General features: G+C 47.2%; 1 protein-coding gene across 4 annotated transcripts in view; it reads left to right on the forward strand.

The window, feature by feature from the left end:
• Positions 1-182: 182 nt before the first annotated feature.
• atm (ATM serine/threonine kinase) overlaps positions 183-26,102 on the forward strand; it is a 36,902-nt gene continuing 10,982 nt past the window's right edge. Inside the window, exons 1-49 of one of the 4 annotated variants that reach the window (XR_009529635.1) lie at positions 183-363; positions 653-737; positions 936-1,057; positions 1,280-1,425; positions 1,667-1,831; positions 2,187-2,352; positions 2,971-3,209; positions 3,414-3,583; positions 3,832-4,004; positions 4,301-4,672; positions 5,047-5,232; positions 5,408-5,509; positions 5,726-5,960; positions 6,320-6,451; positions 6,881-7,006; positions 7,122-7,211; positions 7,431-7,635; positions 8,178-8,371; positions 8,771-8,850; positions 9,394-9,549; positions 10,107-10,182; positions 10,305-10,435; positions 10,694-10,808; positions 11,300-11,470; positions 11,815-11,990; positions 12,391-12,634; positions 13,090-13,208; positions 13,302-13,428; positions 13,970-14,169; positions 14,721-14,895; positions 15,381-15,542; positions 16,036-16,168; positions 16,548-16,643; positions 17,247-17,418; positions 17,592-17,733; positions 18,016-18,195; positions 18,680-18,857; positions 19,127-19,235; positions 19,581-19,736; positions 19,847-19,955; positions 20,200-20,288; positions 20,432-20,534; positions 21,119-21,267; positions 22,008-22,112; positions 22,300-22,419; positions 22,937-23,171; positions 23,670-23,840; positions 24,183-24,302; positions 24,918-25,135. Coding sequence is in view for 3 of the 4 variants with exons in the window: in XM_060074898.1 (XP_059930881.1) it covers positions 666-737; positions 936-1,057; positions 1,280-1,425; positions 1,667-1,831; positions 2,187-2,352; positions 2,971-3,209; positions 3,414-3,583; positions 3,832-4,004; positions 4,301-4,672; positions 5,047-5,232; positions 5,408-5,509; positions 5,726-5,960; positions 6,320-6,451; positions 6,881-7,006; positions 7,122-7,211; positions 7,431-7,635; positions 8,178-8,371; positions 8,771-8,850; positions 9,394-9,549; positions 10,107-10,182; positions 10,305-10,435; positions 10,694-10,808; positions 11,300-11,470; positions 11,815-11,990; positions 12,391-12,634; positions 13,090-13,208; positions 13,302-13,428; positions 13,970-14,169; positions 14,721-14,895; positions 15,381-15,542; positions 16,036-16,168; positions 16,548-16,643; positions 17,247-17,418; positions 17,592-17,733; positions 18,016-18,195; positions 18,680-18,857; positions 19,127-19,235; positions 19,581-19,736; positions 19,847-19,955; positions 20,200-20,288; positions 20,432-20,534; positions 21,119-21,267; positions 22,008-22,112; positions 22,300-22,419; positions 22,937-23,171; positions 23,670-23,840; positions 24,183-24,302; positions 24,918-25,135 (7,412 nt within the window). In the remaining variant the exon portion in view is untranslated. The remainder of the gene's footprint in view (positions 364-652; positions 738-935; positions 1,058-1,279; positions 1,426-1,666; positions 1,832-2,186; positions 2,353-2,970; positions 3,210-3,413; positions 3,584-3,831; positions 4,005-4,300; positions 4,673-5,046; positions 5,233-5,407; positions 5,510-5,725; positions 5,961-6,319; positions 6,452-6,880; positions 7,007-7,121; positions 7,212-7,430; positions 7,636-8,177; positions 8,372-8,770; positions 8,851-9,393; positions 9,550-10,106; positions 10,183-10,304; positions 10,436-10,693; positions 10,809-11,299; positions 11,471-11,814; positions 11,991-12,390; positions 12,635-13,089; positions 13,209-13,301; positions 13,429-13,969; positions 14,170-14,720; positions 14,896-15,380; positions 15,543-16,035; positions 16,169-16,547; positions 16,644-17,246; positions 17,419-17,591; positions 17,734-18,015; positions 18,196-18,679; positions 18,858-19,126; positions 19,236-19,580; positions 19,737-19,846; positions 19,956-20,199; positions 20,289-20,431; positions 20,535-21,118; positions 21,268-22,007; positions 22,113-22,299; positions 22,420-22,936; positions 23,172-23,669; positions 23,841-24,182; positions 24,303-24,917; positions 25,136-26,102) is intronic. The other 3 variants (XM_060074898.1, XM_060074899.1, XM_060074897.1) reach the window with 3 other exon arrangements.

Genomic DNA, 26,102 nt, shown 5'->3' on the forward strand with positions numbered 1-26,102 from the left:
AAATGACCTAAGCCATATCTATGTGAATATGCTTTAATTTGTTTATACCATGGTTCAATCAAAGTAAATCTAAATACCGAAAGTATTTTACCATTGTATAATGATATGCAATATTGATAAGTGTGTGGTAACGTCGCAGCTAAACGTTTCCGGATTGGCTCCTGACCCGGAAATGATGTGTCCTCTTTGACAGTACTGGGGCGGGAGTTTCCTGCGTGTTGAGTTGGCCAGCGTTAACGTACAGCCCATACTTGCTGGTGCTGCTACAGCTGTGTCTTTATCTCAAGATTAAATACATTTGTAGCGATTGACAGGATAGCAAAGCACTTTTTATACAGAAGAACATAATCGTATCCATCATAGGTAGGTGTACACATTGTATTGATACCTATATGCCTGAAATAAAATGAGCTGCAAACGTAACGTCAACACAAACTTAACAATTTGCATGAGTTTTCAACCTGCAGTAATGATACAGGTCGTTTAGTAATGGTAGCCACAACTATACAATGTCACCAGTGTTATAAAGCCAGCATACCACAGTACTAGCCATTGGTAAGACTAATCATGTTATTATCCCCCTGTTTACATAATAAACTGTCTGATCCAATGAATATCCTGCACATTGTTTTTAAATATTTTTTCACACCAGGAAACGTGGTGCAATGAGCCTTGTTCTGCATGATCTCCTGGTCTGCTGTAAGGGGCTGGATAATGACAAAGCTACAGAGAGAAAGGTCAGATCATTTGCAGATCATTGCATTATTGCCCCAAATGTCCAGCTTTGTTTGTAACCTGAATATATTGTATGCCTCTGAATAATGTATTCCTTTAATATATGTTTTCTTTCTTATTTTATTATGCATTCCATAGTAATCTTTGTCACACTCCCGTTAAGTCCCTATGTTTCATTTTCTCTGTCTTATCCCCTACAGAAAGAAGCGGAGCGCTTCAGAAGGCTCCTCAAAGATCCAGAAACGGTGCAGGAGTTGGATCGCACCTCAGGACCAAAAGCCGCCAAAGGCTCAAAGCAACTCTCCTGGGATTCTGTTTTCAGGTAATTTCAAGATATGTTGTAACTGTGCTATTGTGTATGTTCAAAAAAATTAATGTCAAGATTTGTAGTATATTGCTATTTTATAATACAAAATAAGCATGCACAATGTACAGGTAAATACAAATAATTAGATGACCTTCATTGACCTTGATTTATGAACTGGAAAAACGCAGCTCAACCACTGTTGGTGAATGAGGCCCGCCCTTTTCTATGTGCCTCCAGGTTCTTGCAGCGCTACGTCCAGAAGGAAACGGAGCACCTCCAGTCAAGTAAAGCCACGGTTTCGGCCACCACACTCGCAACACGGCAGAAGAAGATGGCCGAGATGTGTAGCTTGGTCAAATACTTTATTCGCTGTGCCAACAAACGTAAGAGGAAACGAGAGACCCCTTTTATTATTGTTATTTTAATAAAAGGATATACATACAATTTTTGGACCCATTTTTTTTTTATTGAAAACTTAACTGTACTTATGAATCAAGTTTATTTGTGTATTTTACTTTTATTTAACCTTTATTTAACCAGGTGAAAATGAGTCTAAGGATAGCGTAAAGTTGGGTCTCTTCCTTAACATTTCTCATGTCATGTTTTCTACCTGTGTGTTTCCAGGTGGGCCACGGCTGCAGTTCAAGGAGCTGCTGAGGCATGTGATGGAGGTTCTGCAGAGTTCCTACAGCTGCTCAGCCTATGGAGAGGAGTACAGCAGCCTGCTGGTCAAGGACGTGCTCTCCGTCAGGAAGTACTGGTGTGATGTCACAACCCAGCAGTGGCAAAGTCAGTGGGCTATATTCACCACTGATTAATCCTGTAGCTAATGGTCAAATAAATTGAATTAATTAATTGTAATGCCTTTTTAAAGGAAAGTAGGCACATACAGGTGACTTTTCCAAGGTATCTTTCTTCTGTAGCTTTCCATTGCTTTTGTTTTCACCAAATAATTGATTAAGGACATTATTTATACAATCGTTGTAATATTTAATTTCATTTTAATTATAAATCAAATGTAATGTTTTTTTTAACAAATGGATTCTCTATGTGAAGAAGTGCTGTGAAATGATATTTCAATAAAATCCAAAGGTTTTATTTGTCTTAGTTTTCTGTTTGTGTACATCTTCATACGTGTCCCTAGGTCTCCTGGAGCTGTTCTGTGGGCTGTTCAACTCTTCCTCCAAGGCCATCAACCGTGTTCTGGTGAGCCGGGTGATCAGCACGGTGGTGCAGGGCTGCTGCTTACAGACTGACAGCCTCCACAGCACTCTCTTCAGATTCTTCTCCAAAGCACTGCTCAATGTCAGGTAACCTTGTTGCAAAAATAGTGCTCTAAATTTAACGAAACTGGAAACTAAAGTAGAACCATCCCCGGAAGGAAGGATCACAAGGATCACACACTTTCTGTGTTCCTCCTCGAGGTTTCCTCCTTCATCATTTTGGATGTTTTTCCTTGCCCTTAAGTGGGCTTAGCGTTAGGAACGGTCATGTCATGTGGCCTGTGAAGCCCTTTTAGACTGTATTGACTCATTGGTTTGATTTTGAACACTGCTTACATGAAAGTGGCACATCAAGGTTAAGCATTTTAAGCACCTTCTTTGGATTATATTCGCCAAATCCAAATGGGCAGGGAAATGGGGTTATAACAGAGCCCACATTGTTAGAATCCCTGGTGTGAAGGTAGATTTAGGCTAATTGAAAATGAGTCACCTTGCATATATAATGTGACTCTCAAAGAGTATATTGAGTCGTGATCTCTTTAAACAAGTTGATAATGTAATGACGTAACATTGTGGCCCCACTGGATTATTGTGTTGGCAGAAGAGTTTAACACATGTTGCCTGAGCATGACTAATCTAAACGAGAGAATGGTATTACATACCTTCCCCATGAGTCTGACCGAACCCCCCTTCCCCGCTCCTCAGGCAAGAGAAACACCTGGCCGTGGTTGAGCACCTGGTGTCCGCCCTCAACATCTTCCTGAGGTCGGCCGCCATGAACTGCCGGATGAGGGTGTGCGGCTTAGGGGAGGAGCTTCTGCCCTCCGTGCTCTACGTGTGGGCGGACATGAGGCCCAGCTCCGCCCTCAAAGACGAGATGGTGGAATTCTTCAACCTGCAGCTCTGCGTGCACCACCCCAATGGAGCCAAGACACCGGAGACGGGTACAGAACCGACCATCTGAAACCGTTAAGCATGTCGTACATTATGGACTTTAATTAATCAAAGAAGAATATGTGTTTGTTCCAGAAGGAAATAACACACTCGTCCTTTTGTATCGTGAAACCAGTGTACTAGCTTCAAAATCGATGCACATTGTTTGAATCACTTAAGCTTGTGTCTTGTTGGGGTAAAATCCTACGGTATAGGGGCTCATGCTGAGGACTGGAACAGGTGGCGCAGTCTTCTGTACAACCTGTACAACGAGCTGGTCTCGGAAATCAGCCATATAGGCAGCAGAGGGAAGTACATCACTGGCACCCGACACATAGCTGTCAAAGACAACCTCATTGAGCTCACTGCGGACATTTGTCACCAGGTAATGGATGGCAGGATTTACAATTATTAACCAGTTGATCTATTTAATTATGGAACACAGTTTTCCCATAATGGCTCGATAAGACTATAATTAATTATTTGTGTGTGCAGCTTCTATTGAACATACAAATGTTCTTCGTGGACTTCATTCACTGAAGTTGTCTCTGTGGGACAGTGCTTTTTCTTTTTGTAGCAGTTTAAGACAAGTCAAAGACAATGAACTCGTTCCATTCGCTGTTGTTTCTCCAGCTGTTTACTGGAGACGTGGGCGTCCAGGTGCTGGAGGTGACCCAGCTGCCCGCCCGATCCAGGGCTGGTGCCACAGAGGGAACTCCCAGCAAGCGGCGCCGCATCGAGCTGGGCTGGGAGGTCCTCCGAGACCACCTTCAACCCCAGCACAGTGACTTTGACATCATACCATGGTGAGCGCCCCACTCCCCATGGGCTGAGTACTAGAACAGAAATAACAATTTGAGTGCATACAATTCTGCGTTGTATTGTATAAGCATTCGCAACCGCAATCCAGGGACTTCTCATTTAGGGTTAGGAATCTCGCTCACGGATGCCGGCAAGTAGTCAGTGGACATCGGGTAATCGAACCCAGGTCCTGGAGCCCGATAGGCCAAACCGCTACACCTGCACTAGCCCTACGAGCACACACACCCCCCTCTGCATCACAGTTGCGTCGCACAACCTTGGTTCTTGTCCCCTGCACCAGGCTTCAGATCACCACGGTGCTGCTCTCCAAGTACCGGTCCACGGTGCCGGGCGGCGAGCTGGTCCCCCTGCTCTCTGTGCTGTGCCAGCTGCTGGGCGAGCAGCGCCGGGGCGAGAGGGGCGCCTACGTGCTGGGCTGCCTCAGGGAGCTGGCCCCCTGCCCGGCCGCCCACCCGGACCGAGCCCCGGAGTCCAGGGCGGAGCTGGACAGGCTGTGGGGCCGAGTGTGGACCCTGGCCCTGCGAGCGGTCGGCTCGCCGCAAAGCGAGGCCCTCAGCTTGGGCCTGCTGACGTCCATCATCCGGGCGGGGCTGATGTCTATGGATAGGGAGTCCTGGAAGCTGTTCTCTGGCATGGCGTGCAAACCGTCTCAGTGAGTCTTTTTGGTTTTGTTCACATGGTCTCAAACGCATATTATTTTAGTTTTGCACATGGTAATATGTCTTTTATGATCGTCAACATAGTAATCGATGCCATCTTACCATTGTTGGTGAAATAAAACCCTAACATAGAGAAAGCAAGCGTTACACCCCGTGTTTACATTATTGCACCTGCTGATTAAACTATTTAAAATATAGATCCTACAATTAGCCCCCCTATGGACTGAATCGAGAATCCATTTGGAAACGGGAATCAAATCAGGAGTCCAAGAATCTAATTCAAATCGTGAGATACCGATAGACTCACACCCCTACTTCCATGAATGTGTCCCTAATGTTGCTGTCCTCTGTTTCCTCGCCTGTCCAGGAGTGCAGCCGTCTGTCTGGCCCAGGCTCTGTTGAAGTGTGCCGTCCCCAAGCGTCTGGTGCGAGGCTCAGATGTGGATGGGTCCGGGTCCCAGAGTCTTAAGGAGGCTCTCGTTGGCTGGCTGCTGATGTCAGACCAGAGCGATGAGTCGGATGACAGTGTCAAGCCACACCCCATCATCTGCAGGTAGGAGCGGGTTTTAGCTTCATAGGTTGGACTACAGGGACCCTGGTCCGAATGTCTGGGAATACAATTAAAATGTCTTCAATCTCTACAACGATTAACGCCAATACACTTCCATTACTCCAAACTTACGCTGTGAACCTTTACTTAGAGTGTCTTTATTTAACCTTGTTTACAGTGATTTCTCTCTCAACCTGATTGGAAACGTCCTGGTTTCCCTGACCCTGAAAGACACAAGGACAGGGCTCACCTGTCTGTTGGCCTCAGAAGGATTAGACAGGTAAGACAATTACAACTTTTGTGTTTCAACATTCTAAAAACGTTCCGTCTCGTCACAAATCACTGATCTGAACTGGATTTCACCGCTGATCTGGGCCTATTTTCTGATCTCCGTTGACATGTTACTGTTTTAATCTGAGAATGATCGATGATTAATAATGATCAATGAGGGGATAAGTTAATGGCCACTAACTTATCCTTTCTTCCTCCTTGAAAGGATCCTGACCCAAGAGCAGGCTTCCCCAGAACCCAAAGACCCCTCCCTGGTGGAGTTGGAGCGGCTGTACCAGCACTTCAGCCTGGAGGCCCCCACCGGGATTAACAACCAGAGCGTGGCGTTGGCCTCTGCCGCTGCCCCAAGCCAGCTCCCCTTGGTCCCCAGCCTCAGGGACAGGCTGCAGCAGTCGCTGCTGGCCGTGGCCGACAACCTACTGAACTGCTACTCCCCCAACGTGAGTAGTGGCCGTTAGTAGTTGTTCGTAGGGCTGCTCGATTTTTGAGGTTGAAAACATTACATGATGCATTTATTCTGGATTTTTCTCCAAAAAACACTTTGTAACTGAGAACTTTGAAATTTCGCCCTAATAGAATACCCAACATTTTCAAATAGAGACTGTTCCGATCGAAAATAATGTAGAAAAATGAATCCAGCTGTTTATATGTAACATTTAAGGAATAAAATAAATACAAATACAAATCGTGATCAAAATTCGATTAATCGCACAGCCCTAGTTGTTTGTCATTTGACTCTGATGATTGCGCCTGCAAACAATGTCCCTAACACCCTGGTGTGGCCCCCGGTCTCTCCCAGTCCCCGACCACGGCTCCCGAGTGCCTGGTGCGCTGCCTGACCCTGCTGACAGGGGTCCTCGCTGGCTACGTCTCCACAGGGGCCCTGAGCCAGGAGGAGGCCTTCAAGTCCCCGCTATTCATCAAGGCCAAGGTACCGTATGGTGGCCCTCAGCTGGAAGAGAATGGCATGACGGCTGGCAGGGTTAGGGGTTTGATTCCCACCGGGGCCCAGCCGGGATCAGCCTCAGTCTCACGGTATTGGGAGCTATATATTGTGTATATATTTCTCTGCCTCTTCAGCCAGGGAATATGGTGATTTATTTGTGGTTAATGTCGCTTGCAAGCATGCCCAGATGTATTTTGCAGTATTTTATAGATCTGTGTTGAACTGGATTGTGTAGGCTTTTATGAGATATTAAGAAACATGGGTTGGGTCGTGTGACAATAATGCTCGGCAAGCTCATCTTGCGTGTGAAAGTCACAAAAATTTCACCATGAAGATTCCCTTGGTACTCAACTGAAAATCTTGTCTTGTATATGATGATCCAAAAGTATTCAGTTCTTCAACTCATCCTTTCAGGCCTTGGCCCAGGAGGTCAGCGACTTTGTTTCAAGTGTGAAGGTGAAGATGAAGGAGGAGGGAACGATGGCAGCGCTCAGGACTGTGATGAAGCTCTGCACGCTGTCGGCCAGCCCAGAGGCCCAGGTCAGACTGAGTTTACTCCTTAACTCGTTTTTTATTAGGCTGCAGAGCACCGTTTATATTCTTCAGAGTGGTCACTGGTCTATTTCCAAAAAATACATTTGTCTCCATTCTGCAGGACCACATTTCCTCCATCTCCTTCCGACTTTTCACAAGCATCCTCCCTGCCAGACTCCTCACTGAACTGGCAGAGATCTGCAAGCTGTTGGTAAGTGACCACAGCTACAGATCCATCTACCACGAAATAAACTCTGTGTCCTTGAGTCATTTGTGCAAAAATGTTCCCTCAGAGTACCACTGGTCCATCTTGTGACCTCCAATAAATTACATAATGCCTTCCAGCCCTTCCATTTTTTAAGGGCCGGTGTTAGGATAGGTCACAGGTAACATATCCCCGTTAAGTTAACCCTCCCTTCCCCTGGTTCAGCTGAGCAGTGTCTCCAGGACAGCCAGCGCACATGTCGAAGACCAGCGCAGCATGCTGGAGGACGAGTGGGATGCAGTCCCGACTCAGCAGCCGCCACCGGTGGACCACTTTGACCTGCTGAGCGACGACGAGGTGCCTCACGCCAGCACCAACCAACCCCACCGGGCCAACGGGGACGGGGCTGAGGTGGTGCCGTGTGGTCCGGGTAGGAAGGGGGGCAGGGATGACTTATTCGTTAACCGGCTTTTATGATGATATATATAACAAAACATAGCCTCTCTATATGGTAATTGGTTGCGGTGATAGTCTGTCAAACTTCAAATGTACAGTATTTTACATTTTATTCAGGCAAACCAGATCTGCATGGCTGCCTGATGTGGGGTAGGCTATAAGCAGCAGCAGTAGAAGTGAGGATTTTAGATGACTGATGTAATTTGACACAATGGGTGTCGAATTATGCGTGGGTGATCAGGAAATTCTGAAAATTGTTTCCCCGATATGAATCTTTAGAATCCCAAATCCAGTTTAAAATGATTGAACTACAAGGACACTCTCTCTCTGTCTCTTTTTGTTGTGTTTCACATGGAGTAATTAATGCAGTCCTTCCTTTTTAACAAAAAACAAAGTTAAACCAAAGGAATAGTTCAATACAGTTGAGTGATTCCATCTACAGCATCTTATGTCACTTGCTGATTTGATAGCCAACAAAAAGCTATTTTTAACTACATGGACTCTCTCCCCCTGCAGGTGCAAAGAGCCTTTTGGCAGAAGAACATCTGGCCAGCGAGGACCTGGCTCTCCTGGCTCTCCTGGAGTTCCTGTGTGTGTGTGCCTCGGTCCAGCCAGCCCACAGCCTGCTGTTCAAACCCCAGGAGGTGCGGCGCAAGCTGCTGCAGCTGCTGGAGCACGTGGACTTCAGCAGAGCACTGCATGTCAACATGGTGGGCAGCCTTTAGCGGTGTGATGACTATGATCGGCCAATTGTCGCCAGTTATATATTAATATAGTAGCGGTTCTAGTGGGACGAAGGGGAAGACCACCATCATGTCATTAAGACTATATATAAAGGTACAAGGTACTAGCTTATCCAAAGAGAACCTCTACTCCGTCAGTACTCTCTCCAAACCACACCTCATCCTCCAAATGCGAGGTTCGCTAGAAACACGTCACATCGCTGCTGCACTGACAATCTACGTGACAGAATGTGTTATGCAGCACATTTCAAACACATTTGTGTTGCATATCGTACCTTTTTTAATGACGATGCCATGAAATTCATAAAACCACACGGGGATGGATGGGTTTGTCCCATTGAAGAGCGAATGTGTCTCTCCAAACAGTATCTGGTCCTGTTGAAGAAGCTCCCCGCTGAGGACACGCTCTCTCCAGAGGAGTTGGATCTGCTGCTCAGGCCCCTGGCGTAAGCACACGTACACACACACACGCACACACACTTCTTAGTATGACTGTTCGAATTTTTTCTGTTCTCTTTTATCCGAATTTAAAGGGGACATATTATGCCACCAGGTGTGAGTGTGATTAGCCTTACAAGCCGTTTCGAAAATCCGCCCCATATGACATCACTAGTGGGCATGTCCACCTAGATCTGTGCTGGATAGATGAGCAACATTTACTTCAGTCCACTGGGTAGGCTGGTAGATAGATATATCCAGCACAGATCTAGGTGGACACACCCACTAGTGATGTCATATTGGGCAGATTTTCGAAACGGCTTGTAAGGCTAATCACACTCACACCTGGTGGTATAATATGTCCCCTTTAAGTGTCTTCATTGATTATTCGTATACCTTCTGTATGCACTGCGCCAACATATCAGAAGATGTTTTTGTTTGTGCAAACTAACCTGGCTCTCTCTCTACTTCCGAGAGAAAGTGGCGGCTGACACACATGCATATGGGATCTCTCCGTGTACAACGGTGTCTCCGTGTTTTTGTGTCCTTAGGGACTTGTGTTCGCTCTACCGCCAGGACCAGGAGGTCTGTGCCACGGTGCTGCTGGGGCTGTTACCGGCCGTCCAGTGCCTGGGACAGACCCACCACCCGGCCAGTGAGATGCGCCACGTCCAGGGTATGCTGCTGAAAGTCATTTCTGGCTTCTGGTGAGTGCCACAGTTCATAGACATAGTTGTGAGACACAGGGTTTGATCCATTATTGCCTAAAAGCAAGGGTAGGCTATTCATTTTTTGAGTATTATTTGTCCTATTTGTTGAAATTCTCTTGACATCTCACCAGCAATCAATAACTAAAAAAAAAAAGACAATTTGTGTGTGGCTGTCACAGGCCTGTAATAAGCCCTTCCAATCATTTAATTCGGCCCATATGAAATTATTGGATGGCCCACCTGTCTGTCTACCTAGCTGAGCAGCCTCTGCCCGTGCACTCATTGCACAGGACCTGATTTTTCCCCAAGGCCAGGCAGATCTATTGCTAAAGCTGGCGAGTTAGTCACGTCTTTTGGGCAAGTGGCTTTGGAGGAAGGCCTGACGGGAAGGGTGTGATTTATTTCAGTTGGATTCTTTGGGTTTTGGGGTTAAACAGTTGTACCTCCCCTATTTTTTGAGGGGGAATTCTAAGAGTTTTGCTATTAAAAGGGGACACTCTTTTCTTCTGTTAATTTCTTGTTTGTTGATATGCTGTTGTTTTGCTGTGTCTTAGCATCCTGGCCCAGACAGGGAAGTGCACAGCGGGTGTGCGTACTGGTTTGGTGAAATGCCTGGTTGCTTTACTGGAGGCAAGTCATTCTTAGTGTTATAATACACTGTGATAGCTGGCGGAGCCTTTCCTAATATATTCCCTTTGTTTGTATACGTTATTTCCCTCTTCTTTCTTTAAACCTATGCTCCTTCTTGTCAGGCTGACCCTTGTTGTGAGTGGGCGGTCCTAGACCTGAAGGAGGAGGAGCTTCCTGTATCCGTGCTGCTGCCCTCTCACCTGGCCGACGCCCACCACCACGTCCGCATGTTGGCCGCAATGTCCGTGGAGAGGTTGGTACCTTACAGCACATGTGTCTGCAACACTTGATACCTGCATTTTTGATTTATTGGACGACACTGAATTAAATCTCATCCATGACTTGTCTTTTAATTGTATTCTAGACTGCCGGTATATGAATCATCTTTCTCCATTCAATACATTAACTGTCCTTTCTTAAATAACTGATAAGGGTCGTGGCTCCTGGGTTATATTTGCATTGGTAAGATTCCTAATTGTGATGATCTACCGTCTCTCCCTGCTGTATCAAGGCTGTTTGTGGAGATGAAAGCTGGCCAGCCAGAGAGGAGGATGCTGCCACTGCATCATCAGCAGGAGGCCTTTGAGAGAGTCTACCTCAAGGCTCAGGAGGGAATGAGGTTCTCGGTAAGAATAGACATTTACTGGTCACCTCTCCTCCCCCCTCGGCAGCTTGCTGAAAATTAGTCTTAGTGAATTGTACATCATTAATAAGTCATCATATTTAATAAAACTAGGGTAGGCTTATAAGCCAGCCAGAGTAAGCTCAAAATTGTACCCCTCCATTTAGTTCTCCCTCCAAAGTCACTTCCCCAAAACACAGGAGTAGCTTTAGCAAAAGGTCTAGCCTTGTGGATGATTCCAGTCATGCACCATCGAGTGCATCAATGTGTTGAGGTTGCCGGATAGGTAGGTAGACAGACAGGTAGGCCTGTAGTAAATACCCATCCATTCATTGCATTCGCCCCACATACATCGGATTTCTGTCATTTTTTGTCCGAGGTTTTGCTTTATTTATGCTGTTGGCAAAATAAACGATTCGAAAGAAAATTGCCAACCCCAGCTCTACTGTGCTTGCACTCATATCGGTGCGTTTCTCCCTGGTCACACAATCACAGCAGAGCGCCCCCTCGGAGGAGCTGCGCGACGAGGCGTCCAACCGCAAGGCCTCCCTGCTGAAGTGTGTGTCGGTGGTGCTGTGCTGCAGCCCCGTGTGTGAGAAGCAGGCCCTGTTCGCCCTCTTCCAGTCACACAAGGAGAACGACATCGAGGATCAGCTCATCAAGAAGGTCAGGGCCTCAACTGAGCGTTAATGGTGTGACTGACTCAGGGTGGTTGTAATGCCACTTTATACTGATGAATACAAGTATTTAAGTGGGGATTGCCGTCAGCGATTTATGCTTAATTTAGGCCGTTTTTTCTATTTAATACTTTGTTTTGTATCATTTCTGTATATAGTTTTTTGGTATGATTTTTACTTCATGTCATCTTGTACCCCCTAAAAAAATTGCGTTATCTTCTGTTCGGTTATACAATGTTTTGCAAATGTTGTTCCTCTATTCATATTTAAATGATTTATGCATTTAATGTGAGCTTCAGTACATCGAATCTAAGCTGGCCCTCTGCCCTGCAGGTGCTGTGCAGTGTGTCCAGAGCGCTGGGCTACAGGAGTGTGAAGGGCTTTGTGAGCTCCCACCTGTACTACCTGGTGGCCGAGTGGCTGGGACTGAGGCAGGCCGACGACCGCTACAACCTGGAGTCCTTCCCCTTCGCCCTGCTGGGCCACGACACGCTCCACGACTTCTACAGGTGAGGAAGGGGGGAGAGTGGCCCAGACTCACAGGGGGGGGCCTTGCCCCTGGACAGCATCTTGGGATTGGCTGGGTCAAATGGAAGCTTGTTTTTTTTGCATTGTTTTCTCATCAGAATTGATTACACCTTTGCTGCTTTGCGTTGTTTTTTTTACTGGATTTTGTTTAAAACTCTGGGGAATATCCTTTCCATATTCATATTCATAAAATGTATGCATATTGATAATTCATGATTTCATTTACTGCATGTATTCATATAAAAATAAATAGCTTTTTACTAAATGTTGATTTGTACCTTAACTTTGTCGAGTATCTTAAATCCCCCAGCACCCATCAGCATGAATAATCCTCACAGCCCGTCGTGTTGTTTTGCACCCTTTCTGGCCGGCCCCCTGTAGCGCCTCCTTCCAGGTGCTCATCCCCCACCTGGTGTACCTGGAGGACTTTGAGCTGGTCAGGTCCATCGGGGGCCTGCTGGGGAAGGACTGGAGGGAGCTGCTTGCCGACTGCTTCCCCAGGATCATGGTGAACATCCTGCCGTACTTCGTGCTGTCCGGCCAGGACTCCCAGGTGGCCCTGCAGAGGGGGAGGGCCACCAAGGTGTACGACCTGCTGAAGGACAGCAGCTGCCTGGGGAAGCAGGTCCGACTCCTTTTTGTATTTGAGTCAATGTAACGCTTTGCTTCGGTGCCGGGCTGTCAAACCGCCCACACAGGACTCGTGTGCATATCACACGACCCCTTCGGACGGCAGACATCAAATATACCATTAGATTGAAATAGATGTCATACTTATCACCAAAGTGATGATGCATCAGAGATATTACATTTCTAGAAAATACTTTCTTAATTAAAGACAGATTGTCCATACTCTTCAAAGTATGTTTCATTTCAGCAGTACAGCCGTTCTAGGAGGAGGTGGGTCTCTTGATGTTTTTTGAAAATGTTCAGAGATGCCCTTCTGTGATTCATATTAAACTGAGTGACCTGAACTGGTGATTAATCATCCGTTGGCAGAGTGTCTGTCTGCGATTCGACCTCGTATGTCTTTGCAAGAGCAGTGCATCGAACTCTTGTCTCCCTGGCTGTCACCCACAGAGGATCGACAGCCTGATCCAGTCCAATCTGGCACACATCGTGGTGGAGCTGCTGCTGACTCTGTACGAGGGGGCCGGGACGGGGGAGCAGGAGGGGGCGGACCTCCAGCGGTTCATAGGGTGAATGACCACCGGTCATGCACACGGCGTCCATATATTGCAGCCAAAGTGCCCACTCCAAGTCTTAACAACATCGATTCTGTTGGTTTTTAGTGAACTGGATCCTGCACCGAACCCGCCCTACTTCAGCTCCCACGTGATCAAAGCCACGCTGGACTACATCAGCCGTTGTCACGGCGCAAACCATAAGTCACTGGTCGCCATTTTGTCCAAGAACCCGGTAAGACCGGACATACTCATTCAGGCATCGTTTTTTATCCAAAATGACTAACAGTGAATACAGATACATGTCCCTATAGAGCAGGTAGTGGTTAGACATCAGACCGCAGAGCCATCCCTCATTGGGGGAAAATATGGTGTACTCACAAAACCATGTCGGCCCCCAGGAAGGGATGGATATTCTGTAACTTGCGTGCAGTATTTCGATCCTTTTGTAAGTTAAAATGTATTTGTCATTTATAATATTTATTTTATTTAATTTTTATGATGTGAATTGGTCCATAACTTTTTTCTGGGCACTGTTTCTTCTGCTATTACTTTTAATCTGGCTACTGCTAGATAAGCTATCTAGTCTCTAGCTAGAAAGCTACTGCCAGAGGAAGTACTTAAAATGTAGTCCGTCCTTGTCTTCTAACTATCTATATCCGTAAAAACACCCTCAAATATACAAAACTGAAATCCCTCCCTCTTCCCCTCCTCCATGTGTTCCCCTTCCTCGTCCACCTCGTCGTGCTCCAAACCGCGGCGCTGGCTCCTCCCAGATCTCCATCCAGAGGATCCTGCTGGCGCTGTGTGAGAAGGCGGTGGAGACGACCAACGGCTACGAGCGGCACCGCATCCTGCTGATGTACCACCTGCTGGTGGGCCTGCTGCTGGGGGAGATGGAGGGGGGCCTGGGGGGCGCCTGGGCCTTCGTCCTGAGAGACATCATCTACACGCTCATACACCACTTCAACAGCAGGTGGGGTTTACACCACGCGCTGAAACACGCTCGTACAGAAAGAAACACGCCTAAACAGACTTCTCGTAAAGTTGGACCAAACGTTGGTGGTAACTGATGGATTCACACACACCTTATATTGTAAGGGGCTGTGTAGTCCTAGTGGTTACGGTGCTTGACACCACCTAGAGGTTCTTTGGTTCGAACACCGTGCCCACAGTCTACCTGTAGTCATCCCTGAGCATGCCTAACTCCTACCTTTTCTGTGACCTGTAAAAAAAAAATGCTTTGGTTTAGGCCGCTTTCATTTTGGAGGGTTAGAGTAGATTATGTTGCGGCTGTAGGAAAATGGTCAAAATGGCTTCATAAACATTACTAAAAAAGAAGATATCCACTGACAACAGAACATTCTTGTTTCTTCTTAAACCTTCTTATACTTTAAAGGTTTTAATTTTCCTTCAAACATATTTAATGCACATGATCCCTGCCTATGTAAAGCCCTGTGTACGGCCTTTGTGTTTGACGGGGGCTATTGAAACCAACTTGCCTTTCAATGGTTTCTTCTCCTGTAGTCCGGAGCAGTGTGACGAGGTGTCCACCCGCAGCCTGCTGCTGTGCTGTGACCTTCTGGCCGCGGTGTGCCGGGCCGCGCTGCAGTTCTGCCCCGACGCTCTGGAATGCCACCTGCAGGTGATCCTGGGTACTCTCACGGCCCAGGTGACCAGCCGACCGGCCATCTCACAGCAGGTGAGGAACCCCACGCTTGGTCTGAAACCTATTTCAGACATTGTTCTTCTTTTAAAGTGTTTCAGTTAAAAAATATGATGTTGGGTGAATTGTTTTATACTTAAAAATATGCGATAGTTGGAATAGTTTGAATTTGAAATACGCATTTTTAACTGCATGGAATTCATGGTAATAATAGTACAATAATACGTTTTATTTATAAAGGACATCTTTTGATGTAAATCACTTGAATATTAAGAATTAGTACAATGGAGCTACATAAGCAGGACATTATTACGCGAGGACAGAAAACAAACCAGATTAAAGGCTGCATTCAAATTAAATAAAAGACCACATCATGTGGGTTTTAAGATGTGATTTAAAAGAAGTAACCGAGGTATCTCGTTTGAATGTTCTAGAGGTAAATAATGTTTTTTTCAAGCAGTGTTCGTCACAGCAGGTTCTCCTTGCCTCGGCTCAGATGTTATTCCCCTCTGGCCCTTTAGGTTCTCTCCCTCTTGAGGTTCCTGGTGGTGGAGAACCAGGAGAAGCTGCGCAGCGCCATCTGCAGGTTGGAGCCCTTCCCCGACGGCCCTGGGGAGTTTAAAGAGCTGCGCTCCGTGCAGCACGAGCTGAAATACAGCTCCGGGACCTTCACTCTGCGACAGGTAACTCAAACTGCCATGGACACAACATATACAAAATACCATGATGTATATTTTAGTACTTGGAGTGTAGATATTCCATCATCAGACTTCCATTTATAAAATGTTATCCATAGTTATCCACCATCTCATGATTTTAAGGGCTCTCGAACGTCTGATTTCTCTCTGATCCCCAATAAATGGAGTTAATTTATATAGCACTTTCAGACCTGCACTCAACAAGTATTGCCTAACATTAACCCCTTCATAAACATATTCTCATACCCACTGTGGTCGAAGCCTCTGACACCTCAACGCTGCTAGGCAGAGCCAGGGATCGAACCAGCAAACCTCGGGTTGCCAGAAAACCCGCTCTACCTTTTGAGCCACTGCTACCCACTAGCCTCCAGCAGCGTTGTGTCATGGATCACCAGTTCCCAGGTTCCTCTAGTATCTTAAGACCACAGGTAGCTTACTATAAGCCATGGGTCCATCTTTGCCTCTCTTCTTCCAACAGGAGATAGAGCACTTCCTGTCCGTGACTTCATGTGACACGCTGCCGCTGACCCGATTGGAGGGTCTGAAGGAGCTGAGCAGACAGCTGAGGCAGAACAAGGCCGCCATCAGAGAGCTGCTGAAGGAGTGCCACGGTGAGGAACGCTCCAGGGGTGGAGGAACTCTGGAGGCTGCTAGGGTTGCAAAGAAGTTGACCAAAACACAACTACATTTGAATAAATTTTTTTCCTAAACCATCATTCTGCAAACATCTTACTTATTAGTTATATTTGCATCATTTATTTTATTTAGTGCAGGATAATTCAGTTAAACAGCAACACATTTTAGAGAAAAGGTAAACTGTTTCTCAATGCTGTACATACCTACATCAAGCCTGAAGTGTGTGTGTGTGTGTGTGTGTGTGTGTGTGTGTGTGTGTGTGTGTGTGTGTGTGTGTGTGTGTGTGTGTGTGTGTGTGTGTGTGTGTGTGTGTGTGTGTGTGTGTGTGTGTGTGTGTGTGTGTCCTGGTTCCAGAGGAGCCCTCAGAGAGTGTGCTGGTGAAGTTGATCCTCAGCCTGCTCCACCTGTGTAAGGTAGCAGCCAACCACCCTGGAGGAGCCCACATCCTAGGTACCCCATCTGGCCGTCTGTATAGATGTTGGTTATCATTGTGAAATGATTTGTCATTATGGGGAGACTTATATATGTTGTAACAGTGCTTCTCATGTGAGTCTTACAAGTTTTCATTAGCCTAGGTGACAGTACATTTACGTTACAGTACTACTAACTCTCTTGAGACCTCACATTATAGTGGTGTGTCGCAAACATGATATCCCATGATGCATCCTGACGTACAAGCCCTTTGCACTATACATAGTTGTATACATTTTATGGTCCTGAACAAAATACTCTTAGTGTACTTCATTGTTCTGGAATCAGCAATCAGTCTTATCTATAGGAGATATTGATAACCAACCGCAAACTTCGCCCGTTGTTCAACTTTATTTGTGACTGAATAATTAATGATGAAATAAACTGAAATGTCATGATATAATCGAATAACACGGTACAAAGTTTCATGGACGATTTCTATTCAGGCGTCAGCTCAGACTAGAAGTTGCATGATTAACATTTCCATCATGCATTTAATCGATAAAAATACGGGCCTGTATCGCCAGGGAAATGTCCCTGGTCAATAGTTGGATCTCCTCATGCCCCGCCTCACCTTTCTAGAGGCGGCAGGGAGCTGCCTGGGAGAGCTGGGTCCCATCGACCTGTCCACCATCGCCCTGCTGCACGGCAGAGACCCCCTCTACACCCGGGCTGTGACCCTGTTCCCCTCCAGCCACGCCCAGGGCCTCTACATCCTGCTGGACTGCATGAACCACGCCCTCACTCACCACAGGTACAGGATTAAAGAGTCAAATCAACAAGTGTTGCCCAATTAATTAGATTGTTGATTTACTTGTCTATCAAGTCAATGACGTTTTTTGTCTCTATCCATGTAATGCATTATTATTCACATGCTTTCGTGGGTTTGTGTGTGTGTGTGTGTGTGTGTACGTGTGTGTTTACCAGTATTGAGGTGAAGAAGGCCGCAGGTCAGTGTGTGAAGAGCATCCTGGGGACTCAGTCGGGGGCTGACTTTTGGGAGCAGCACAAGGACAAGCAGGACCCCATGCTGGCCTACCTCAACCCCTTCAGGACAGCCAAGAAGAAGGTACCGCCACGCCGTGCTGTTACTACTGAATAAAACCCATTAGCTGTTTGTTTTAATGCATGCTGCAGAGCACAGCCAGGTCAAAGTGTGTGCTGTGGTCTGTGTGCATGTGTTCATGTGTGAGCATGTGTGCTGTTCAGGTCAGCCATAGCTGCCCAAACTGTTCAGGTTAGTTTTGGAATAAAAACTCGAAAGGCTTGTTTGACTTTTCGATTAAAAAGGACGTTGTGTTGGTCGAACCGACGGTCTTTATTTGTGTGCCCTACCGTGTGCATGGTTCAGCTGGAGGACGGGAACACAGAGGTCGGTCCGGAGGAGTCCAAGGAGCTGCTGGAGAGCCAGGGGTTGTGGGTTCCCCAGACGGGGGCCCACAAGCGGTGGCTCAAGACCCTGTGTGCCGCCCTGCTGGACAGCGGAGGGGTCCGCAACCACGTGCTGCTGCTGTCCCGGCCGCTGTGTCTGGTCAGTACCAGGACGTGAGCCTCGTAGGGGCCACTTTAGGGTCGCCCTGAGGTCTGGGATCCACATTGTAGATTTGTTTCAAGTCATTTTATTATGCTGGTGAATCCTATACAGAAAAGTCTCATCTCACCATTACTTATTCTTTGATAATAAAGTACCTTATTAGTCAAGAACTAGATAAGATAGAGAGATTCTTGCAGATATTCAGTTTAAATGTTTATTCATGTTTAGTGTATTACAGTGCATAATAGTACTTATAGTACATCTGTTGAATAGTTACTTCCCCTAGAGTACTCACTACTACTGAGGGACGGTTGTTGCAAAGATCTACAACCGTCCCTCCAAGTCTACCATCTCAGCATCGGTAAAATAAAACCTAACACCGTGCAGCATCACTGTACCCTTTGGGAGCTCAGTCGTCCAGCCACAGCTGTAGGAGCCCCAGTAAGGCTCTGTCCCCCCGCCCCCCCCCGTGTCCCCCCAGGTGCGGGCAGACTTCTGCCAGCGGGCGCTGCCCCTGGTGGTGCACTCCATCCTGCAGGGGGACCGCGACGGCTCCTGGCGCCTGCTCCTCTCCCGCCACGTCCAGGACTTCTTCACGTCCTGCTGCCGCAGCAGCCAGGCCTCGGGCCGCTCTGCCACCCCGCTCCCCGTGGAGTCCGGTAGGGCCCGGGGCCTTAGCCTCACTCCACTTTATAAATAAAGGATTGATACCACTCTGTGTCAAACTGCATCTGTTGCAGCTGGTTTATATAGGCTTTGTATCTCTAAAACGTTCCCTTCAATAAACAAGAGTGCAAGAATTGCAAACTGTCGACCTAAACTCAACTTTTAGCATTTTGCCCTGTTCTTCTGGAGCCTTGTGCCTAATGAAGTGGATTATACTGCTTTTGTTTATTCTAATCAAACTGTGTTACCGTTGATCTGCCAGGAGACTCAGACATGGTGATCCAGGGGTCTCTGGATAAAGCCTCTCTGAGGACCATGCTGTCAGTGGTGGACTACCTCAGACACCAGCAGAGACCAGTAGACACGGACGGGTGGGACTCTATTATCAGTCTTACACAGAACTAATGCTATTACCGGGAAGTAATTGTAATTTTATATTGACTACTTTAGAATTTTGCGTGTCTGTTTTTGTTTGTAGTGAACTTATGTATTTTATTTATGACTTAATTAAATAATTTATTGTAGTTTCTGTAATAAGGTATTGTATTCTATTGCAATAATGTCTGTTTTTCGATTGTACTGCAAAATGCACTGATGCATGTCCTGTGCGTGGTGCAGCATAGAGTATAGTCCAGTATATATCATATTTTGCTACATATTGTTACAATACATACTTCACAACCGTTATGTAACAACGTGCGTTCCGGGGCCGTCAGATCCAGCAGTGCGGTGGGCGACACCAACTCCTGGCTGGAGCTCAACTTCCTGGAGGTGGCCCGGGCCGCCCAGGCCTGCTCGGCCCACTTCACGGCCCTGCTGTACAGCGAGATCTACGTGGACAAGATCAAGGCCAGCACAGAGGAGAGCCGCAGGTCGGTCCGCTCGCACATCGCGTGTCACCGCCCGTGTTGTGTTGTGAACGAGGGTGGGGTTCTGTGGATATCCTTGTGCTTTTATACCTGGGTCTGTGTGTTGTCTTCAGGGACCGGTCGAGAGCGTCTCGCAGGATCAACTTTGAGGAGAACAGCCAGACCTTCACCATCTCCAGCCTGACGCAGAAGAGCATGGAGGACAACGGCATCAGCCTACAGGTTGGTCATTCGATGTCCCTAGATGGGAATGTGTTGTCAGATATATGTATTTTTTTCTCTTACCATATACACGTATCCCATGTCACATTGTTATAAAAGGTATCTAAATGGTGCATTCCATGTTCAGGTTGTTTCAATGCCTCAAATGTTCTCCAACTATTGAACTGTGTTCAACATGATTTTCTTTTGCTTTACTGCGTCCCGACCGCCTGGCTTCCTGTTGGCGGTTTGTGTGCGTGTGCAGGAGCTGCTGATGGAGGTGTATCGCTGCATTGGGGAGCCTGACAGTCTGTATGGCTGCGGAGGGGAGAAGATGAGCAGCCCTCTCACCAGGTGACCAATCACAGACACCGCAGTTCAACCCCGGACCACCTCCCTCACAGCGGCCTGCTCTTCTCCATCTATCTTTTTTCGTTTCAGGCATCGGTGCCCAGTGTCCAGTGAAACCAAATCACCTCCTTCTCTGTTGTTTGCAGGATTCGAACCTATGAACACGAGGCCATGTGGGGGAAGGCCCTGAGCTCCTACGACCTCCACTCCAGCCTGCCAGAGGTCACCCGACAAGTGGGGATTGTAGAGGTACGTCGGGAGAGGGGGTTGCTTAAATCTTTCTTCATTATATCCGTCATCAGGCCTGATAGAGTTCAGGCGTGGTGCCTGGATTCAGGCTTGAGCTCGGCCATGTGTGTTGTCAAGAAAAGTGAAAGTAGGTGAGCGGTGCCTTTTTATAATGGCTAGTCAACACGTCAACCTACCTGACCTTTTGGTTGACATGTCGGCCACCAACTAGGCGTAGTCTATATAAGGAAGTCTTTTACCTTTGTATGTTTGCACTGAGGATGGTCTGAATGGGACTGAAAACGTTTGCATGCACTTTGGGTAGTACTTTACACTTTTATGCAATAAAAACGTATTGTTGCATCGGCCACATGGTGTGCGAGTTCCGCTCCTTTTATTGTTGTCAAGAAAGGCAATTCTCTATGGTGTCTTCCAATGTATTTGATAATTTCAGGCACAGATAATTTCACTTCCTATCAGCTCTGCGTCATTATTGATATATCGATTCCATATTTACAGTGTTAGATCTGCTTCCCCAATGAATGGTAGAAACACGATGCAGTCGGTAACATGTGTCTGATGTCCCTCTCGGCCGTGGTGAGCAGGCCCTGCAGAACTTTGGTCTGAGCGGCATCCTGGCCACCTACCTTCGGGGGCTGGACAGTGAGGGGGTGGAGTGGGGGTCCGAGCTGAGGGAGCTCCGCTTCCAGGCCGCCTGGAGGAACACCCAGTGGGACTGTGACCTGCCAGAGAGGTCAGGAGCATGTCCTGGTTTGTGTGTTGTCTCTGGGGTCTGGGACCCGATGAGGAATGGAACAACATGTTTGTCTGTCTGTGTAACGTCTATATTTACATTTAGGGCATTTAGCAGATGTTTTTATCCAAAGAGACTTACAGTAAGTACATTTGTCATAAGAATGTGAAAATAAATATCGCTGTCGGTACAGTAAGGATGTTCATAGAACCAAGTGCAAAGCACTAACAATTTAGTCTGGCTATTGCCGGACCAAGCTCAATCGTAGATTTGCACGTTGGTCTGGGGAAGCTGCTGTCATTTTCTTCAGCACAAGAGGTGTGATCAACGGGCCTAACTGACTCTGTACGCGATTGGCTGCTTGCCGTCGTCTCCCTGTCATCGTTGTGTTAAAACAGCAAATAGAGCGCCAAGGGGAAAAGCCAGCATGGTGATTGGCTCCCTCAAAAACGTATCGGAAGCAGAAAGAAATGTATTGCTCTTCTCCAGACCCTTGTGCTGGGCGAACTCAAATCGCTGGCAGAATGGGCGGGGCTACCCAGCTTACTAACAATTGCTAGGTTAACCCCTTCCCCATATACAACAAAGATGGCTAGGATAAGATTCTACATAACTAAGTACTATAACTAAATACTACAGACAATAAGTGCGTACATTAAGTGCCAAGACTTTACAACGTGGATTAAGCGCTGGCTGTATATTGCTTTCTATGGCTGTTATAAATGTGTTGTTGTTTTCAGGAGTGAGAAAGCCAGCCCTGGCTTCAACGAGTCGGTGTTCGGGGCCCTGCTGGCTCTGAACGATAAAGAGTTCTCAATGTTTGACCGAACCCTGAAGTATGCAAGGTAGGGAGACAAGTTGATGAAATATAACATTTTTGAATACATTGAATATAAAGTTACACATTGTGACTAAATGTTTGTTTTCCTCTGGTTCTATGTCTCCTCTTTATGTGTGTGTGTGTGTGTGTGTGTGTGTGTGCGTGTGCGTGTGTGCGTGTGCGTGTGTGCGTGTGCGTGTGTGTGAGAACAGGGGTGCGGAGGTGGAGGAGCTGTGCCGGGGCAGCCTGGAGGCCGTCTCCTCCCTCTACCCTGCTGTGAGGAACCTCCAGAGCCTGGGGGAGCTCCAGAGTGTGAGGCAGCTCTTCTCCAGGTGAGGGCGCTGATGAGACAATAATAAATAATAAGCGGGGGACAACTTCAAGATATCACTGATAATAATGAGTATCCAATACATTGGCATTGGCATTCATCTTAACGTTAACATTTTATAATTTTTTTATGTTACAAATAAAATTTAGATTCTGCACAAATACAGATCTTCCTTTTAATGCCCATGTCTTTTTGCTAAAGATAACATGCATACTCCCCCTATCAATCTCGTGTAGGGTTAGTTACTCTCCCTTCGGTCCACATATAAGACATAAACAAGATTTGTAAAACACTGATATGAATCATTGGATACGAAGTACGGGCCGCTGGTTTCTTCGCAGTGGCTGTTCCCACCGTTGTTGCCGGCTTCAGTCTCAGTTCCCACCAGACTACATGAGTCGGGGGGCAAGTCGCCCCCTCTCAACAGTATCATTGTTGGGGGGCTTGGACACCTAGGGAGTAGGAGCGTTCAAGCACATTCAGAATGACGACAGTGACTGCGTTGTGGTTCCACCCAGACCCCTCTCGGACACCACCCTGGCCGAGGTGTGCAGGCAGTGGGGGCAGCACTCCCAGCTGCTGGCCGACAGCGACTTCCCCCTGGTGGAGCCCATCCTGGCCCTGCGATCCGCGACCATGCAGACCCTGCTGGCCCGGGCGGGAGACCCCGACAGCACCTTGTTCCTCAGCTCGGTGCTCACCAACCACCTCATGGAGCTCTGCCAGCTGGCGCGCAACGCCGGGAACACACAGGTACAGTGTCCTCTTTGAATTTGAATGCTACTTATAACTTAGAGTCTGTGGGTAGTCTTGTTCCAATTGTAATGAGGGTCATTAAAGTAGCGTTTAAAGTGTCTGCTATATGATCTACCTGAATGTTGCGTGCTAAAGACAGCATGTTGATGTAGGTAAGAGTTATAGCTAGTTAGGATAACACTATAGAATATAATGTACAAGTTATGTCACGATCTGATTTTTCTGTCAATTTCTTTGTGATGAACTTCTAAATCCACAATCGCACATGATCTGTAAATAATAAAAATAATGGAGCTCAAAATGTTAATGCAATGAACTGTCAATGTGATCTTAGGGCTGGGAAAGGTTAAGAAAAAAGAAAAAAGCAAAGCTCTGTAAAAATGTCAATGTTATTGTCATTGCACTGTGTAGTTCAAAATGCAAGCAAGCGGTAAATAACATCCATTTTAATTGCAAACCTCTCTGCCCTTTATGTGCCCCACCGGCTCTGTCCAGCTGGCGGAGCGCGCCGTGTACCAGATGAAGCAGCTCGCAAGCGGAGCGGCCCGAACGGCCGCCGCCTCGTCGTCGTGGCAACTGGAGGAAGCCCAGGTGTTCTGGGCCAAAGGCGAACAGGGTCCCGCCCTGGGCCTCCTCAAGGAGATGATCAACACGTTAGAGGGGCAGGTCAGAGAGACACACACTCATATGCATACACCATACACACTCACTCACTCACTCACTCTTCCATACACACACACACACACACACACACACACACACACACACACACACACACACACACACACATAATATCACTTGTATATTGCAATATGTACGAAAAGGACAATCTCTCAGATGAACATTCTACTTTTTTCTAAAAGCATTATGTTGTGTACCATGCTATTAAGTATACCAAATAATAATACAAGTACCTTCTTGCAAGTAATTGATGTGTGTGGGTGTGGGTGTGGGTGTGGGTGTGTGTGTGTGTGTGTGTGTGTCTGTGTGTGTGTGTGCTCGCTCCAGGTGGATATGAACCCAGCATTGGTTCCTGTCTACACTGAGAGCATGAGGCTGTGTGGTAACTGGCTGGCGGAGAGCTGCCTGGAGAGTCCTGGAGTCATCCTGGAGAAATACCTGGAGAGGGTAAAGAGCCTGCCTGTCTGCTGTAGAGGGAGAGTTGCATGCTCCTGTGACACACGAGGTTCTGCAAATATCCAATACTCCAGACAGAGAAGTGAGATTGGTGATAACTGTAGAAATGTTATCAAAGATTCATTCAAGAACTTTAGTCAGGCCATTGGGCCAGTGTCTAGGATTTAGTGGCATCTAGCAGTTAGGTTGCAACCAACTGAATACTAATAGGAAAACCATTATTGTTTTCCATTGCTGCTTCGTTCTTCGGGGTGGGGCTATACATCCTGCTCAAGAATGCCCCCATGTTTGGCTGCGGATGTTCTGGGATGAGGGGATTGAACCAAGTACCTTTCGCTGGGAGTCTTAACAGCTTAACCACTCCACTACCCTGCTCCCCTAGCTGGTGGTCATTTACCACATGCATTATTACGTTATCACTGTCATAACAATATTTACTCTGTATTCAAAGCTGTCCTTAAGCATGCCTTATTGTGGGACGACAGTGAAGTAATACATACTAAATTCAACCCTCTGTGAGCAGGTGATTCTACATGATGACTAGTTTTATTTGGGATCCAGGGTTACTCGACTCTATATCTTCTCACACATCCGTTCCCCTCCCAGGCAGTAGAGGTGCTGCAGGCTAACTCGGGCGAGCAGGACCCCCGCCTACAGAGCCAGCGGACCAAGGCCTTCCTGTCCCTGGCACGCTTCTCCGACTTCCAGTACCAGACCATCGAAAAATACATGCGCTCCTCTGCGTTTGAGAACAAGCAGGTGCTGCTGGAGAAGGCCAAGGCGGAGGTGGACCTGATGAAGGAGCACAACGTCGACAGTAACAGGTCTGCACTCACAGGAGACACGCGTTTTTTTTTACTGCAAGCACAACAGAGGTCTGCCGACACAAGCGCATACCAGTGCTTTCTATAGTGTTAAGCAATGTTTAAAGGGCCCCTATTATACCACCACGTGTGTGAGTGTGATTAGCCATTACGAGTAGAAAATGTTGCTTCTCTATCCATTATACATCTAGGTGGACACTCCCACTTGTGATGTCACTAAGGCACAGGAAAGGACAGAATTTGTAACAACTTGTAATGGCTATTCACACTCACACCTGGTAGTATAACTGCATATGCTGCAAGGCCTCAATCAACCAACACAAGACCTCTTTATTTTGGTTATCATTTATTGATGATGTTATTTATTATCCCTTAACAGTGAAGTTGGTTGGCAGCCAGGGACACATATTCAGACAGCAGCCACAACAACAATGCAATGAAATATAGTGCGACGGGATACTTCAACATTGTGTTGGAAAGTGTTGCGTTATCTCTCCAACTCAAAAACCTCTAACAAAACGTATTGAGCTGGCCCTGTAACAAGATCTTTAACGAGTGTAATCACAGACATATCACGTCACCTTTGTTTCTTCAAACTTACCCACTTAATCAATCTATTCATGTGACCAGGATGCAGACTGTAGGAAGCAGGAGGCCATTTTGTAAGCTTATTTTGTAAGCTTACTCCACTATGCTCTCCCTCCCCCTCCCTCCCCATCCGTCCCCCTCCGTCCCTCTCCCTCCCTCCCCCTCCGTCCCCCTCCCTCCCTCTCCCTCCCTCCCCCTCTCCCTCCCTCCCCCTCTCCGTCCCCCTCCCTCCCTCCCCCTCTCCGTCTCCCTCCCTCTCCCTCCCTCTCCCTCCCTCCCCCTCCGTCCCTCTCCCTCCCTCCCCCTCCGTCCCCCTCCCTCTCCCTCCCTCTCCCTCCCTCCCCCTCCGTCCCTCCCCCTCCCTCCCTCCCTCTCCCTC

This window comes from Gadus macrocephalus, chromosome 16, assembly GCF_031168955.1.
Source record: "Gadus macrocephalus chromosome 16, ASM3116895v1".
In the NCBI taxonomy this organism is placed as follows: Eukaryota; Metazoa; Chordata; class Actinopteri; order Gadiformes; family Gadidae; genus Gadus; species Gadus macrocephalus.